The sequence below is a fragment of the Chelon labrosus genome (assembly GCF_963514085.1).
Source record: "Chelon labrosus genome assembly, chromosome: 12".
Classification (NCBI taxonomy): Eukaryota; Metazoa; Chordata; class Actinopteri; order Mugiliformes; family Mugilidae; genus Chelon; species Chelon labrosus.
Window position 1 is genome coordinate 30,219,141 of NC_140345.1, and position 18,799 is coordinate 30,237,939.

Below are 18,799 nucleotides of genomic sequence, written 5' to 3' on the forward strand. Positions count from 1 at the left end.
AGACTAATGAGGACTAATATGGACTAATGAGGACTAATATGGACTAATGTGGACTAATGTGGACTAGTGTAGACTAATGAGGATGAATATGGACTAATGTGGACTAATGTGGACTTTGTGGACTACTGTGGACTAGTGTAGACTAATGTGGACTAGTGTACACTAATGTGGACTTTGTGGACTAATGTGGACTTATGTGGACTAATGGGGACTAATGTGGACTACTGTGGACTAATATGGACTAATGTAGACTAATGTGAACTAATGTGGACTAGTGTATACTAATGTGGACTAATGTGGACTTTGTGGACTAATGTGGACTTTGTGGACTAATGTGAACTATTGTGGACTAATGTGGACTAGTGTAGACTAATGTGGACTAATATGGACTTTGTGGACTAATGTGAACTATGTGGACTAATGTGGACTTTGTGGACTAAGGTGGACGGAATTGTGACAAATGTCTCAGTTTCAAATGTAAAATGTTGTTGGACTTATTCTGCAGGGAACAAATAGTCAAACAGATGTGTGGGACATGATGCTATAAATAGAGGAGAATTTAAAGTTTCAGATTCAGCATCAACGAGTCACATCGTTTCAGGACGAGGTTTTCTGTTGATTCTATTGATGATTCTATTCATTCTGTTGTTTCCATTGATGACTGGTTCTAATAATTTCTTTGTAGTTTAAGACAGATTTACTAGTGAATCAAATGCCTTAGTGATGTCTTAAATCCTCAGACTGATTTCAATAATGGCCCTAATGTCACCATAAATATATTTATATTATTTATCTGAGTCCTGGTAAAACCGCGGCCTCTGGTGAAACTGAACAGATGTGATGATGTTGTTGAATCCACCTGCTGAACTTTAACCGTCCAATAAACAGAGTCAATGACCCCGACTGTCTACTCATTGATTGGCCAATGAGACAACAAGACACTCGCTGTCTCCTTCTTCTTCTTCTCTCCCTGCGGCCCAACCATGCACACCAAAGGAAGCTCCTGGTGAGACTCTCCATACATTTATTGAGTTTTATCTTCCTGATTTCTTCTGGTCTCTGAAACTGATCTCAGATCAGATTGTGTCTCTGTCTGTTTACTCTAAAATGATAAAATCATCTCTACTTTCACAGACGTTACGTCTCTGACCTGTTTTATTTAAAAAAGTCTGAAACAGACTGACGTCAACATGCAGCTCTGTTCATTTCTACAATACATTAGTGAATTTCTATTAGGGACTATATTCGCCCTAATGTGTATTTAAATCATTAGACTCATTGTTTTATTCCGCTGAATAAAGATTTTCTACAGATATTAAATGTGATAAATGAGAAGTGCAGCTTTCAGCTTATCGACTGGTTGGACAATAAAGTTCAGATCTCCAATTAAACTCAGATAGTTAGTCCAGTAAAAGGTAAGTTTCTGTGTTTTCCTCACAAAGATTCAATTCTGCAGAAACCTCTGTCTGTTAACCCCTTGACGCCTGAATTGATTTTTCAATTATATAAAGAAATTAAATATTTATGTTTTTGCTTACCACTCCGACCGGTCCTACGAGAAACTAGAACTTGCAAAAGGTTCCTAGGAATTTTTTAAATCTGCACAAACCAACATTGGAGCATTACATGCGTTATTTCGGCTGCAGTCTGAGTGGAAACAGTGCGTCGCGAATTCGCGATACTTGGCAACAAGGGGTTAATCCTCTCTGAGTGTCGTCCTCCTCTTTCACTGTACAAAACCTGTTTATCAGCACATTTCTGTCAGTTACACTTGGTTTGACCAGAGACAGAAATGTTCTTATAACTCTTTTCTTCTAACTTAATTTTATTTTTGAGAAATCAGATAGAGCCCTGGGCCTGCAGACAGAACTTTCATCTGACTGGTCCTTTAGTTAAATGGTCCTTCAGTAATTTTAAAATATGTTTTAAGTGTATTTTCTCTGTTAGAAATACCACAAAGCGCACATATTCTACAAAGGTTCTAGTAAAAATAGAACCAGGCCCACTCTCCATTTGGACATTTGGAGAACCAAAGAACCCACAGTGCTCCACATTGAGTTTTTACCTCTTGAAAGTGAATCTGGCTACAGAATACTACTGATTCCACTACAGGAGGCAATGTACACACAATTCAACCTTTGGACATTTTATTTAGCCTGGACATCATCACATTCTACCATTGTGCACATTATACAATCCAGAAGAAGATTGAGATTTCCTCCATGTGGTTCACACATGTAACCCTAACCCTAACAAGATGATCAGAGTGAGAGGTGGGTTACAATATTTTTAGCTAGATGGGTATGATCTTGGAAACAGGGTATTCAAAACAACATGACTGAATTTATTTCAAGTTAATTTTTATTTATTTTATTTTATTTATTAATTTATTTATTTTATTTATTAAATTTTTGTTTAATGTCTCTTAATTTTAATTTGTGCACATTTTTACCTCCTTACCCTGTTTCTATTTTCTCTAAACCTAACCATTTGGAACCTTTTGCCTAACCCTAACTGACACTTTGAACATTGCACCTGACCTTAACAGACACTGGGAACCCTGTGCCTGACCATAACCGATAGTTGGAACCCTATACCTGACCATGATTGAGTTAAAATAACCCTCTAATGCAGTAGTGAAAACTTACATTTAGTTTACTGGTGTGGTTGACTCTTCCCGGGGGTCCCTATATTGAATATAATTTGAGATTTGTTTTTATCATTTTGATTAATATCGTTTAAATTCTTTTACCTTAAAAAAAACAAAACGTTTTTTTTATTTATTTATAGGAAAAGGAGCTAATTTAAAAATCCTGCTCTAACTTATGGAAGATACAACCTATGCCTGCGCATAAGTAACTTTCTCTTCAGGAGAAAGATTACTTCCTTGTCCCCAAACCTAACCCAGGGAAACCAGTCACCAAGGCATGCTACATATCAGTGCTAAGCTAACTTTCACTACAAGATGGCTGTATTGTGTTTGTTATCTCTAGTACCACCATTAGACCACTAGATGGAGACAAAGATAATGTATGTAATAGAGGTACAGGGCTCAGATTCTGTCAGTCAAGTCACCATGTGGTTCATAGTTGATGTAGAATCATGTGGATAGACTCTAAAGGACAGAAGATAATAAAACTAGATCAGTTACATTAGTTGATGAAATATTGAGACAGAAGAAGACATTTTGACATGATGACTGAGAAAGTCAAAGTTTGCCAGTTTGTTTTCTCTGTTAGCTGAGGCTAGCTGGTTAGCTGAGGCTAGCTGGTTAGCTCCAGATATGTGATGCTTGGTATCAATAGAAAGAGTAGCTTCTCTAGTTACTAATGACACCCAGCATGGCAGAGTGGAGCAGAGAGGTTTGAGTTAACACTTTTAGAATAAAATATACTTGGACTGTTGTTTTATAGTTTAAAGTCACAGTAATACCACACACTCTGTTGTATGACCTACTGATCAACTGGTAGCTAGATACAGAACATTTGGATGAACCCGCCAGGCGGAGGGACTCGGGGCCGCTCCTTACTGGCTTGGCAGGGTGTAGCTGTCATCAGGGTGGAGGTTTAACTGAAAGTCTCATTCCAGCTGCTGCTCCTTTGATGACTACAAACTGACGACCGAGTGGCTGCTGAACCAGACCAGTCACCGGCCGAAGGTGGCTGTGATCTGTGGGTCTGGACTCGGTCTTCTGGCTGATGGAGCTGCCAACAAACAGACCTTCAGGTACCAGGACATCCCCAACTTCCCCGTCAGCACAGGTAACTTTCTTTTCTTATTCACTTCTCACCTCTTTCACACGTGTCTGAAGTTTATTTCTGTATTTCAGTTTAATCGAACAGAACTGCAACATGAAAAAACAAATCAAATAAATAAAAAGTAAAACTTGAAAACGAGAACGATCACAACGAGCTAGGTAGACCAGTAGTGAAATGCATTCTGGAAGGCTTGGCTGCACCAAGTTACTTCCTGAAGATAAATGGGCACCCAGTTGTCACATGACTCTTTGGACTGAACCAGAGACTGGAGACGATTAGAAGAACACATGATGATGATAAACGTCTGTCTCTGGTTGGAGAAGGAGAATGCATTCAGGAGTGGAGACAGAGAGAAATTTAACCTTCCAAAGAATCAGAATCAAAATCAGAATACTTTATTAATCTTTCAAGGAAATAGTTTTGTTGCTGTTGCTCCCATAAAGTGACAGTTGCTAGTTGACAGAGCAAATACAATAGAATAAAAGTAGTACAAAAATATATAAAAAAAATGAAGTAAGATGCATTTAAAGTAAAAGAAACAATAATGCCAGCTTCCATAACCGAGGATCAGACCGCCAAGGCCCTCCCGCCTTGGTCTGCTGCCCGATCCACAATGCACCGGAGCGGATGAGATCCACCCTGGGTATCTCAAGGCTCTTGATGTTGTAGGGCTGTCCTGGCTGACACACCTCTGCAACTTTGCGTGGACATCAGGGGCAGTACCTCTGGAGTGGCAGACCGGGGCGGTGGTCCCCATCTTTAAAAAAGGGGACCAGAGAGTGTGTTCCAACTATAGGGGGATCACACTCCTCAGCCTCCCCGGCAAGGTCTATGCCAGGGTGCTGGAAAAGAGGGTTCAGACGATTGTTGAACCTCAGATCGAGGAGGAACAATGCGGTTTTCGTCCCGGACGTGGAACCATGGACCAGCTCCTTGCCCTAGGGTGCTGGAGGGTGCGTGTCATGTTTTATGTGAACTTGTCTGTATTTGTAATGCCTTTGCTCCCCCTACTGGTGTTTAAGAGTAACTCATTATTTACTTATTTAGTTCCAGCCTTTGTTCTGATAGGTAGATTTAGTCACATGACACTATGCAGAGAGTCTGATCAGAAAGCATTGGCTTTACGTGCCATGCGGTCGGCCTGTAGCTCCAGCTATCATCTCCTTTCCTCCCGCTGTTCGTGCCAAGGAAAATTATCGCTTGTAAGTTGTGTTCACATTTTTCAGAGAATTCTGTTGTTACACAGATATTCGTGTAGTAAGTGTAATGTTTAGTTTATTTACATGTAAATGTTGCTTTGACAGTAGACTATAACTACAGTTAACTGCATTATCGTATCTGTGAACATATTATATTATTTAAGGAACCAGTCAGTAATTAGTGCTATATTTTTGTATCATTTCAGTTTTACAAAATTGTTTCATGAGAACGAAGACATCAGTAAAGACCATTCAACTTTACTCCAGCCTCTGAGTTTATCTTGAAGCTTGTTCGCTATCTGTCGATGTGTACACAGACACACACACTGAGGACAGAATAGTAAAAAAGCGTCTTCACGGCAGGCACTACAGCATCAAGGAAAGTGAGGTATTGTGCTAGCTCAACGCCACACACGCAAGGTCTCTACATCCAACTCTTCTCATACCTCGTTAGAGGAGCTCAGTCTATGATGTCACATGCTAGTGAAGCTAGACAGGAACGATCATCTGACAAAGGTCATGATGTTACAGAAAAGGATGCCGCACCCAAGGCAAAATCGCAGTGCTCTGTCTCATCATCTAATTCTTCCTCAGCTAGCAGGGCAGCAGCCAGAGCCCGTGCTAGAGCCGAAGCTGTACGTGCAAGCGCACCTTTCGTTCAGCGGGAAGCTGAATTAAAATTAGCAGAGGCTCGTTTAGCTGCTGAGTTGAGGGTGGAAGAGGCCCGTCTAACTGCAGACGTGAAAGTAAAAGAGGCACGCATAATGGCTGAATTATCAACGTTAAGACACGAGAAAGAGGTAGCTGTAGCCTTGGCAGAAGCTGAAGTCCTTGAAGCAGCAGCAGAGGCAGAAGACAGAGAGGGCAGCAGGAGTCACCACGATTCAGTTCGCATCGCCATGCAGCGCACCTGCGACTATGTCGAACAGCACTCCAAGCTACATCTTAGTGATGCGGAGCCTCCAGAACTTAAACCATATACACCATCCTTGTTGCCACCTGTCAAACCTGACGTCCAAACAGAAAAAAGTGAGCGCACCCCTGGAGATAACAATGGCACTCCTCATGCCTTACCTAAAAGTGATGTTTCTGCAGCAAAGCAGCCAGAGTGGGCAACGCCGGTGGTTCGCCAACGCACCACGACGGACAACAGCGACCACAAGGCACAGCAACCCAAAGGGCTAACGCCAGCAGTTCATCACCAGCCCTCTGCTGCTAACCCTCCCTTCCTCTTTCAACAGGATCTCATTACAGCCGCATCCTGATGATAGGACTGGTATGAGTGATATCACAAGGTACTTAGTGCGTCGTGAGCTTGTAAACTCTGGCCTAATCAAGTTCAATGATCGCCCAGAAAGCTACTGGGCATGGAAGTCCTCATTTCACAATGCCATAGGAGGACTTAACTTAAGCGCAAGTGAAGAACTTGACCTCTTAACAAAGTGGTTAGGAAATCAGTCTTCAGAGCATGTCAGGAGGATTCGTTCCGTGCATGTCGCTAACCCTGCCATAGGCTTAAGGATGGCCTGGGGTCGCTTAGAGGAGTGTTATGGTTCCCCCGAAGTAATTGAGAGAGCTCTTTTTGAAAGGATAGAGAACTTTCCTAGAATCAGTCCCAAGGATGCTTTAAAGCTCAGGGAACTGGGAGACCTGCTAAGGGAGTTAGAGTCTGCCAAGTCTGAGGGCTACTTACCTGGTCTCTCATACCTGGATACCGCCAGGGGAGTCAACCCTATCGTTGGGAAGTTGCCATACAGTCTGCAAGAGAAGTGGTTAGCTCACGGTTCTCAGTACAAGGAGCAGTACAATGTATCTTTTCCTCCATTTGCTTTCTTCACAGACTTCATATGTAATGAAGCACGCAGAAGAAACGACCCCAGCTTCACACTCTCGACCCTCCCTTCGGTTCCATCGAATACTTCCCACAGATTCTCCACAGATCCATCGAAGCCTGAACGAATGGAAAGGAGGTCAGGATACATCAAAGGTCATGTGTCTGCTCACAAAACTGAAGTGGCATCACAACACTCAGCTTCTCAGTCAGACAGTGCAAGCAGCAAGTTGGGTGACATTGATAAACAATGCCCCATCCATAAAAAACCCCATCCTCTAAAAAAGTGTAGAGGTTTTCGAAGCAAGCCACTCGAAGAGCGCAAGGCTTATCTTAAAGAGAACGGCATCTGCTTTAAGTGTTGCTCTTCTACTGCTCACTTTGCAAAGAATTGTGAAATGGCCTTGAAGTGCAAAGAATGTGAGAGTGATGGCCACATTGCTGCACTACACCCTGGACCTGCTCCATGGGACATTAGAGACCCCTCCTTAGAGCATGGCGGGGAGGGCGAAGGAGAAGCTCCTCAGTCAGCAGTCACATCCAGGTGCACAGAAGTTTGCGATAGTGGCAAGGAACCTAGATCTTGTTCTAAGATCTGCCTAGTGAGAGTCTATCCCAAGGCACACCAAGACAAAGCCATTAAGGTTTATGCTATTTTGGACGAACAAAGTAACAAGTCATTAGCTAGGTCCGAATTCTTCAACCTCTTCCAAATTACAGGATTAGACTCTCCATATACACTGCGTACGTGTGCAGGTACTACAGAAACATCTGGAAGAAGAGCTACAGGGTTTATGGTGGAGTCGTTGGATGGAACAACAAGGGTGATGCTTCCCACGCTCATCGAGTGTAATCACATGCCAGATGATCGGTCGGAGATCCCAACACCTGCAGCTGCGCAACACCATGCTCACCTGAAGTCCATAGCCTATAAGATTCCACATCTAGATCCAGAAGCTCAGATACTACTCCTTCTAGGACGCGACATCCTGCAGGTTCATAAGGTCAGAGAGCATCGCAATGGTCCTCCCAACGCCCCCTACGCACAGAGACTAGACCTTGGCTGGGTTGTCGTTGGTAATGTCTGCTTAGGCTCGGCCCACAAACCAGAGGCTGTCACTTCCTTCCGGACCAACGTGCTTGAAAATGGACGTCCGTCTCTCCTCACTCCATGCCCCAAGCACCTTAAAGTGAAGGAAAGGTTTAGCACCACAGTCTTTAATGACTGCAGCCTCGGCAGCTCAATCTTTGAAAGAACCAAGGATGATGATAAAGTGGGTCTCTCCATCGAAGACAAGCTCTTCCTGGAGCTTATGGATAAAGAGATGTGCATGGACAACACCAATAGTTGGGTGGCACCCCTTCCATTTCGGTCCCCTCGGCAACAGCTCCCAAACAACCGAGAGCAGGCTCTCAGTCGCCTTACTTCTCTTCGACGCACTCTAGAAAGAAAGCCTGAGATGAAAACTCACTTTCTGAGCTTCATGCAAAAGATCTTTGATCACGACCAGGCAGAGTTAGCTCCGCCATTGTCAGAAGGAGAAGAGCGATGGTATCTACCCATCTTTGGAGTATACCACCCTCGTAAGCCAACTCAAATCAGAGTTGTCTTTGACTCCAGTGCCCAGCACCGTGGCGTCTCATTGAATGACGTGCTGCTTACTGGCCCGGATTTGAACAACAGCTTACTTGGAATCTTGCTGCGTTTCCGAAGAGAGCCAGTGGCCGTGATAGCGGACATTGAGCAGATGTTTCATAGCTTCGTCGTCAGAGAAGATCATCGAGACTTTCTTCGGTTCCTCTGGTTCAAGGACAACAAACCCAGCAATGAGATTGTTGAGTACAGGATGAAAGTCCATGTATTCGGCAATAGCCCGTCACCGGCGGTAGCCATCTACGGTCTTCATCGTGCGGCACAACATGGAGCAAGTGAATACGGCACGGATGCCAAACACTTTGTAGAGCGAGACTTCTATGTCGACGACGGCCTCAAGTCCTTCTCATCAGCAGCCAAGGCCATCGACCTACTCAAAAGAACACAAGAGATGCTTGCTGCCTCAAACTTGCGGCTCCATAAGATAGCGTCAAACGACTCTGAAGTCTTGGATGCGTTCCTTCCAGAAGACCATGCGAAGGGTCTTCAGAATCTGGATTTCGATGACAGCTCAGACCTCATCCAACGTAGCTTAGGGCTCAGCTGGGATCTCAAACATGACTTCTTTACCTTTAGAGTGGCAACTACAGAGAAACCCTTTACCCGTAGAGGTGTTCTAGCCACTGTAAACAGTCTTTTCGACCCTCTCGGACTCATCGCTCCGATCACCATTCAAGGGAAGTTCCTACTGCGCAAACTTACCAGCGGCGAGGCCCTCGACTGGGATAGTCCACTTCCAGATGAAAAGGAAGCGGAATGGAGAATATGGAAAAACTCCTTACAAAGTCTGAGTGACTTCAGGATTCCAAGAGCTTACACTCCTACTACCCTTACCACAGCCTGCAGGAAAGAACTCCACATCTTCTCAGATGCCTCGGTGAAAGCCATCGCTGCTGTAGCCTACCTGAAGGTGATCAACAGGGATGGAAAGTGCCACGTAGGGTTTGTCCTAGGGAAAGCGAAACTAGCTCCTACAGCTGCTCACACTATCCCAAGGCTGGAACTGGGCGCAGCTGTATTAGCAGTAGAAATGGCAGAGTTAGTGGAGAGTGAGTTAGACATCAGTGTAGACACAGTGCAGTTCTACACAGACAGCAAAGTTGTCTTAGGATATATATATAACCAGTCCAGACGTTTTTATGTGTACGTTTCCAACAGAGTACAGCGAATCAGGAAGTCCACCAAACCTGAGCAGTGGCACTATGTCTGCACCACTCAGAATCCGGCAGATCACGCCACTCGATCTGTATCTGCAGTTGAGCTTGCTAACACGACTTGGCTCACTGGGCCTCCTTTCCTGTCCCTGCCTGAAGAAGTGCCCACTTCAGAAGAGGAGTCATACGAGCTGGTTGCTCCAGATTTCGACACCGAGGTGCGTACTCATGCTACCACGCTCTCAGTTCCTCCAGCTAACCTGGGATGTGATCGTTTTGAACGGTTCTCATCTTGGAAGTCTTTGGTGCGAGCCATAGCATTTCTGACGCATATCATTCAGTCTCGAAGGAGTTCTGCAATGGCCAAGCATAAGGACTGTAATGGCTGGCATCAATGCAAAAGGCCTCACACAGCAAAAGAGCTGCTCAAAGCAGAAACTCTCATCATCAAGTGTGTGCAAAGACAGACCTATAGCAAAGAGTTCTCTTGTCTGGCTGCCGGGAAGAACATCTCAAAAGACAGTCCTCTGAGAAAACTCGACCCCCATGTAGACAAAGATGGCCTTCTAAGAATAGGAGGCAGGCTTAACCAGTCTGCGCTCGACACAGGAGAAAAAATGCCTCTCGTCATCCCAGGCCGTAGTCATATTGCAACGCTACTCGTGAGGTATTACCACGAAAAGGTCAAACACCAAGGACGTATATTTACTGAAGGGTCTGTCCGCACAGCAGGGTTCTGGATCGTTGGTGCCAGGAAATGTATCAACGGTATCCTTCGCAAATGCGTTATATGTAACAAGCTTCGTGGAAGAACTGCTGAGCAGAAGATGGCAGATCTGCCCCCCGATCGCCTGAGCACAGAACCACCCTTCACCTACGTGGGACTTGATGTGTTCGGCCCTTGGATTATTACCACAAGACGAACTCGAGGAGGTCAAGCCAACAGCAAAAGGTGGGCAGTGCTTTTCACGTGCATGAGCACGCGCGCCGTGCACATAGAGTTAATCGAAGCAATGGACACATCTAGTTTCATTAACGCCTTGCGTCGGTTCTTTGCTCTGCGAGGACCCGCTAAACAAATTCGTTCCGACTGCGGAACCAACTTTACAGGTGCCTGCAAGGAACTGCATGTACTCCTCACTGATCCTGAAGAGCCCAGTGTTAGGAAGTACTTGAGTGAAGAAGGCTGCACCTGGGTTTTCAATCCTCCCCATTCCTCCCACATGGGAGGAGTTTGGGAACGAATGATTGGCATCTCCAGGCGGATACTGAACTCCATGCTCATGCAAACCAGTCCTTCACGCCTCACTCATGAGGTGTTGTCAACTTTCATGGCAGAGGTCACGGCGATTATTAATGCCAGGCCACTTGTGCCAATCTCTTCAGACCCAGACTCACCTTTTCTTTTGACCCCTGCTTCACTCCTGACACAGAAAGTGTGTACTTACCCTCCTCCTCCGGGAACTTTCGACAGCAAAGATCTCTACCGCCAGCAGTGGAGACAGGTTCAGCATCTGGCCAACACCTTTTGGAACAGATGGAGACGCGAATACTTACCAACGCTTCAAAGCCGCAGCAAATGGCAGGAAGTACGTCCTAATCTGAAGAAAGGTGACTTGGTCCTGCTTAAAGATAACCAGGTAAAGAGGAATGAGTGGCCGATGGCTCTGGTTACGAAAACATTCCCTGACCAAGATGGAAAGGTCAGGAAGATTGAACTCAAGGTCACAAGATCTGGGTCAGCTAAGACTTTCTTGAGACCCATCTCTGAGACGATTCTTCTCAAGAGTGCGGAAGACACAGAGTGAATTTAGTTTTCTCTGTCATTTAGACATGTTCAATTTATTCAGATAGTGGTATTTGTATAATACCAGGCGGGGAGTGTCATGTTTTATGTGAACTTGTCTGTATTTGTAATGCCTTTGCTCCCCCTACTGGTGTTTAAGAGTAACTCATTATTTACTTATTTAGTTCCAGCCTTTGTTCTGATAGGTAGATTTAGTCACATGACACTATGCAGAGAGTCTGATCAGAAAGCATTGGCTTTACGTGCCATGCGGTCGGCCTGTAGCTCCAGCTATCATCTCCTTTCCTCCCGCTGTTCGTGCCAAGGAAAATTATCGCTTGTAAGTTGTGTTCACATTTTTCAGAGAATTCTGTTGTTACACAGATATTCGTGTAGTAAGTGTAATGTTTAGTTTATTTACATGTAAATGTTGCTTTGACAGTAGACTATAACTACAGTTAACTGCATTATCGTATCTGTGAACATATTATATTATTTAAGGAACCAGTCAGTAATTAGTGCTATATTTTTGTATCATTTCAGTTTTACAAAATTGTTTCATGAGAACGAAGACATCAGTAAAGACCATTCAACTTTACTCCAGCCGCTGAGTTTATCTTGAAGCTTGTTCGCTATCTGTCGATGTGTACACAGACACACACACTGAGGACAGAATAGTGCGAGTTCGGTCCGTGTAGCCGGTGGTAAGTCGGACCTGTTCCCAGTGAGGGTTGGACTCCGCCAGCGCTGCCCTTTGTCACCGGTTCTGTTCATAATTTTTATGGACAGAATTTCTAGGCGCAGCCGGGTGGGGGAGGGTGTCGGGTTCAGTGATCGGAGGATCTCGTCCCTGCTTTTTGCAGATGACGTGGTCCTCTTAGCTTCATCGAACAGCGACCTCCAGCTCTTGCAGGGGCGGTTCACAGCCGAGTGTGAAGCGGCTGGGATGAAGATCAGCACCTCCAAGTCTGAGGCCATGGTCCTCAGTCGGAAAAGGGTGGACTGCCCACTCCGGGTCAGGGAGGAGGTCCTGCCTCCAGTGGAGGAGTTGAAGTTTCTCGGGGTCTTGTTCAAGAGTGAGGGTAATTCAGATTCAGATTCAGAAAACTTTATTTGTCCCCGGGGGGCAATTTAAGGAGTAGGAGGGAGTGGGAGATCGACAGGCCGATTGGAGCGGCATCTGCAGTGATGCGGATGCTTAACCGGTCGGTCATGGTGAAGAGAGAGCTGAGCCGAAAGGTGAAGCTCTCAATTTACCGGTCGAGCTACCCTCACCTATGGTCATGAACTTTGGGTAATGACCGAAAGAACAAGATCGCGAATACAAGCGGCCGAAATGAGTTTCCTTCGCAGGGTGGCCAGGCTCAGACTTAGAGATAGGGTAAGGAGCTCGGACATACGGGAGGAGACCTCGGGGCCGACCCAGGACATGATGGAGGGATTATATCTCTCGTCTGAGAGATGTAAGCGGGAGAAGACGGAGACGGAGACGAAGAAACAATATTGCACAAGTATTCACAATATACAGAGGTAAATTAACAGTGTCTGAAGTGTTAAAGGTGTTAAGAGTGACCAACACTCAGCGGGAGGAATGAGCTCCTGTGGTGTTCTGTGGTTCATGTGGGTAGAATGAGTCTGTCACTAAAGGTTCTCCTTAGACTGGCCAGTGTGTTGTGGAGTGGGTGGAGGTTCTGTCCAGGATGGCTCCACTCTTACCAACATCCTCCTCTCTGACACTGTGTTCAAAGAATCCAGTTCCACCTCTACAACATCCTGGCCTTCAGGATCAGTTTGCTCAGTCTATTAGCATCTGCACAGGAGCGCACTGGCCACCACAGACTCATAGAACATCCTCAACATTGTCCGACAGATGTTGAAGGACCTCAGTCTCCTCAAAAAGTCTGTCCAGTCAGTCCAGTTTATTTTCGATGTACACTCCCAGATACTTGTAGTCCTCCACAATGTCCACCTGGCCCCCCTGATGCTAACAGGGGTCACTGGAGCCTTTTTCCTCCTCATGTCCACAACCAGCTCCTTTGTCTTTGTCACATTCAGCTGCAGGAAGTTGTCCTCGCATCATGTGACAAAGTTTCCCACCAAAGCCCTGTCCTCAGCCTCCTCACCATCACTGATACATCCTACTACCGCAGAGTCATCAGAAAACTTCTGAACGCGGCAGGACTCTGTCTGGTAGTTGAAGTCCGCGGTGTAGACGGTGAAGAGGAAGGGGGAGAGGACTGTTCCTTGTGGAGCCCCAGTGCTGCTGACCACCCTGTCAGACACACCGTGTTGCAGCCGCACATACTGTGGTCTTCCAGTGAGGTAGTCAACAATCCAGGACACCAGGGGGACATCAACCAGCATAGCTTTGAGCTTGTCACCCAGAAGAGTCGGCCTGATGGTGTTAAAAGCACTGGAAAAGTCAAAGAATGTGACCCTCACAGTGCTTGCTGGTTTATCCAGGTGAGCATATGCACGGTTGAGCAGGCTGGTAGGCGAACTGGAGAGGGACCAGTTGAGTGTCGACCATGTCTCGCAGCTGTCCCAGAACCAGTCACTTGAAGGTCTTCATTATGTGGGAGGTCAGGGCCACCGGTCTGTAGTCACTGGGGCTGACAGGGGCGTGTTGTTTTTGACACTGGGGCGAGGCATGATGTCTTCCACAGCACAGGTACCCTCTGTAGACTCAGGCTCATGTTGAAAACCAGTTGCAGTTGAAAGACTCCACACAGCTGGGTGGCACAGGCCCTAAGCACTCTCGGACAGACGCCTTATGGGCATGCAGCCTTTCCTGTATGGAGTGTCCTCAGCCGTCTCCTCACCTGGTCAGCTGTGAAGCAGGTCGTCGTTGTTGTCCTTGGTGGGGGGTTGCTGCTATGCCTCTGGAGAGGGCTGGTGGAATAGGTAGTGGTGGGAGGAGGTCGGGAGCACCAGCCGCTCAAGTCGGCGCCTGCGCACCTGTCAATGATGGTTGACTTGTCCACTGCCATCATTGAGTCCATCACCACCTGGTATGCTGCAGCCTCTGCTGAGGACAGGAGCAGACTGCAGCGTGTCATTGTCTCTGCAGAGAAGGTGATTGGCTGCAGTCTGACGTCTCTAGACCAGCTGGACGCTTCCAGGACTCTGAAGCAGCTAAGATTGTGTCTGATCCCTCTCACCCTGGACACAGACTATTTAACAGACGGCTGAGAGCCATCGAGTGTAGGACCACTAACATGGTTAACAACGCCAGGACCCCCCCATTAACACATCAAACCCACCACCATCCCACTGTAAATGTTCCTGTTTGTTGTGAATACAGTGTATTTATTTTTGTATATTTGCGTATGTGTATATTTACTATTTTATTTTATTTTGTTTATGCATACTGTGATTCTGTGATTTCTGATTCGGATTCTGTCTCTCTGTCTGTCTGTCTATTTCTCAGTTGCTGGACATGAAGGCTGTCTGGTATTTGGGACAATTGAGGACACTCCCTGTGTCTTTATGCAGGGACACTTCCACCTGTACGAAGGTTACTCCCTCTGTCAGGTGAGTTAACAATCCAGACTTCATCCACCTCTCTGTCCCCCTGTCTGTCCAAAAGTCTGTCCACCTCTTCTATCCCCTGTCTGTCCCCATCTATCTACCTGTCTGTCCATCTGTCTATCTCCCTTTCTGTTCCCCTGTCCACCTGTCTATCTACCTGACTGTCTGCCCATCTGTCCCCCTGTCTCAGGTGACGTTCCCAGTGAGGATCTTTAAGCTGATGGGGGTGGAGTCTGTCCTGGTGACCAACGCCTCCGGAGGAATCTGTCCAGACTTTAAGGTCGGAGACATCATGATCATCAAAGACCACATCAACCTGCCGGGGTTCGCTGGACAACACCCGCTGTGTGGCCCCAACGATGAGAGGTGAGACAGGTGTACAGACAGGAGGACAAATGCAAGTGGACAGACAGGTAGAGGGGTGGACAGACAGGAATGAGACAGGAGGACAGACAGATCTTTATGACATCTTCATTTTAATTGTGTTGATTATTGACATGTCTCTGCCTGTCTCCTTGTCTCTCTTCCTGTCTCCCTGTCACTCTGTCCTCCTCTCTCCTTGTCTTTCTGTCTCTTTCTGTGTCTCCCTGTCGTCCTGTCTGTATCCTTGTCTCTCTCCCTGTCTGTCCCTCTGTCTGTCCCCCTGCAGGTTTGGGATTCGGTTCCCCTGCATGTCTGACGCCTACAGTAAGGAGTTGAGGATGTTGGCGTGGGACGTGAGCGTGGAGCTGGGCTGCAGGGACGTCCTCAGGGAGGGGGTGTACTGCATGGTAAGCGGCCCCAACTTTGAGACCATTGCTGAGGCTCGGATGCTGCTGATCCTGGGCTGTGACTCCGTGGGTAAGACAGGGGACGGACACATCCTGGAGGGCACAGTCCTGGAGAGACTTGTCTTCATGTCCTCTCTGTCCTCTCTGTTGTCTTCAGGTATGAGCACAGTTCCTGAGGTGACAGTCGCTAAACACTGTGGACTCCGAGTCCTCGGTCTGTCCCTCATCACCAACAAGGTCAGTAACAGTGTCTGTCCAGCGTGTCTCCAGTGTGTCTGTCCAGTCTGTCTCCAGTGTTGACCCATGTCCTCCTCAGGTGTCTCTGGACTACAGTCGTGAGGAGAAGGTGAACCATGAGGAGGTTTTAGAGATCAGTCAGATGAGGGCTGAGGTTCTTCAGAGACTCGTTACCACCATGATCCACCGCTGCCAGCAGCACCCCGACAACACACACTAGTACTACACACTAGTACTACACACTGGTACTACACACTGGTACTACACACTGATAATACACACTAGTACTAACAGTTGAAATTAACAGTTTCATTTATTGAAATAAATTCACTTTGATGAGACTCTGCTTCATTGAGCTGCACCTGTTTATGAATGTTTATATCTATCTATATATAACTATATATATAACTATATCTATATACATATATATATATATATATATATATATACACACACACTACCAGTCAAAAGTTTTAGAACTCCCTAATTCTTCCAGTTATTTATTGCAATTCAAGTCGTTCAAGTCCAATGAACAGCTTGAAATGGTACAAAGGTAAGCACTGAACAGCCAGAGGTTAATAAAAAGGTTTGGTTACTCAAAACTGAAAAATAATGTACATTTCAGAATTATACAAAAAGGCCTCTTTCAGGGAACATGAAGTGGGTTAACAATTTAAAGCTGTTCTGCAGCAATGAAGGTTGAATCAGCCTTGAAAGCTGGTGCTACTAATTCCTACAGGTGTTCCAACTTTTCTTGGTTCCTTACAACCCCCCAGGGGCGTTACTAGACCTTATTCACTGGCGCACGTGCCTTAGTAAAAGTCTCCAGTGCCCCAGTAAAATTCTAGCGCTGCTCTCGCTGGAAACGGCATTCATGAGCGCATCTCCGTGCCTGCTTTAGTCATGACTCGAGCCTGTCACTTACCAGCCAGTAAGTAGTAGTAGTAGTACAGTCAAAATACCAAGGAGTTGTTGTGTTGGCTGCGCTAAAAGAGCCAGTGATGAGTGCCAGATGTTTAATATTCCTAGGGTTAATCATACTTTTGGAAAAAACCGGAGGAGGTTATGGCTTCAGGCAATAAAAAGGGCAGATTGGGGTCCAGATGGTGTTTTGTTTTAGAGCTATCTTAATTCTCTATCTATGAGTTTAAGTTAGCACTGCATACTCGTTCACGTTCATTCATGTTAAAGTTTAACAAAGTTGTAAACAAAAGACGTTGCGTTCAGTAAATCTGTTCGTAGCAGGCTAGCAGCTAGCGCTAGCTAACTGATATCATGTTTGCGAGTGCTAATGTTTTTATAGCATGCCGGTTGGATCATTACTTCGGAGATATCCCCTTTCAACTTAACTACAGGTTGTATTTTAATACTTAAAACACGAAATACGTAAACATTAGCCAACATATCTTAGCAAGTAGCCTGCACGTCAAATGACAAAGAGCTCGAAATCTACAAAAATGTAAATTCAGCTAAATGTTCAAGATATGTGAGCAAGCCAGGTAAGCTCTGTGACTAAAGAAAAACGAAGGGTTCTTAACTTTAATTTAAAAGTAAAATCGGGCTGTCCGATTGATGCCGCTGTTAAAATGGGCTACGTTTTACATTACTCGCCTAACATGATAATTATAGCCATACATATACGGTAACATTGCAAAATTAAAGATGGACAAACAGATCCAACTAAAATCACGTTTTATTGAGTCTGCAGTTGTGCATTTATATACAAACAAAACAAAAAAGCTTCAATACTTAAGATTGTTGTCGTAGGGGACCAATAAGTCAGTCTGGCTTTCTGCCCCCTGGATGCGCGCGCACCCAGTAATGTTTGTAAACAGGAAACCCGTCTATAGCCAATCAGGAAATAGCACCTCTGTAGCTGGGTAAGATTGAACGCAACAACCAATGAAAATCGTTCACATGATTCTTCCGAGTGTTTCGTTGTACACACTAGAGTGCGGATCGGGCCGCATTTTTCTGTCCGAGCCCAGCCCGCGTCCGACAGAGCAGTAACCGAACCCGACCCGAGGCCGACAGGCAAAGATATTTATGTCCGAGCCCGACCCCAGGCCGACACAGTTAAAATCTATTTTTTTTTCTCATACTAATGACACATGCACTTTTTTGTGTGGAAAGCCCGCTTTTATTAAGCAACTGTAGGAAGGCATTCGGAAATGTCAACAGATGAGCGCATCAGCGCACACGGGGCAAAAAGCGCCGTTATAACACAGGCGCACACATGTAGCTTAATACGCACGTCTTTCGTTGTCCTGGCTAGTTTGACACATTTCCGCACACAGGAAGACGGATTTGGGGTAATATTTTACATTTATTTTAATCACAAAAACGAACCTTTGCATCAAGTGAAACAGGCCCATTGGCTACCTAGGCCTACATAATAAGCAGTTTTAAATTTTAAATGGTCAATGCCTTATCGCGCTGATATGACCGAGCCCGACCCGAACCCGAGCATCCTTTCTAAATATCTGTCCGAACCCGGCCCGGCCCATCGGGTACCGTCGGGTACCGTCGGGCTCGGGTCGGGTATCCATCCTCTAGTACACACACACACACATACAGTACACAGTGGAAACCGCTGGAGCTCGTCACATCACTTTGAGCACAGAGTAAGTCGTCCCCTGTTTTAATGTTACAACAAATTCACAACTTGTTTGACAGAAAAAATGACAAGTTGATCGCTGTTAGAATGTTGCCCACATAATTAGCATCTGTTTTTCAATGCTTAGCGTCATTGTAGCCTAAATTTAGCAACAGTTTACCAGCTTGTGCTCTCTCCCTCACACACACACTCACACCATGCGTAGGCTGCATGCACACATGCGGACAATTAATAATGATTTATACGTATACTGTAGAGAGAG

The 18,799-nt window shown here is 45.7% G+C and overlaps 1 protein-coding gene across 1 annotated transcript; it reads left to right on the forward strand.

Moving 5' to 3' along the window:
* Positions 1–911: 911 nt before the first annotated feature.
* pnp4b (purine nucleoside phosphorylase 4b) lies at positions 912–16,287 on the forward strand. The gene is made up of 7 exons (XM_084557236.1): positions 912–1,006; positions 3,589–3,761; positions 14,813–14,916; positions 15,104–15,279; positions 15,563–15,753; positions 15,841–15,920; positions 16,000–16,287. Exons 1-7 carry the CDS (start codon positions 984–986, stop codon positions 16,138–16,140), a joined length of 888 nt encoding a protein of 295 aa, XP_084413362.1. The 5' UTR covers positions 912–983; the 3' UTR covers positions 16,141–16,287.
* Positions 16,288–18,799: the final 2,512 nt, after the last annotated feature.

Excerpts from the sequence above, each read along its gene's own strand:
- pnp4b (XM_084557236.1), top strand. The coding sequence starts at position 984 with ATGCACACCAAAGGAAGCTCCTG. Across the intron at positions 3,762-14,812 it reads CAACTTCCCCGTCAGCACAG|TTGCTGGACATGAAGGCTGT; the intron begins GTAACTTTCTTT and ends TCTATTTCTCAG. Across the intron at positions 15,280-15,562 it reads TGTGGCCCCAACGATGAGAG|GTTTGGGATTCGGTTCCCCT; the intron begins GTGAGACAGGTG and ends GTCCCCCTGCAG.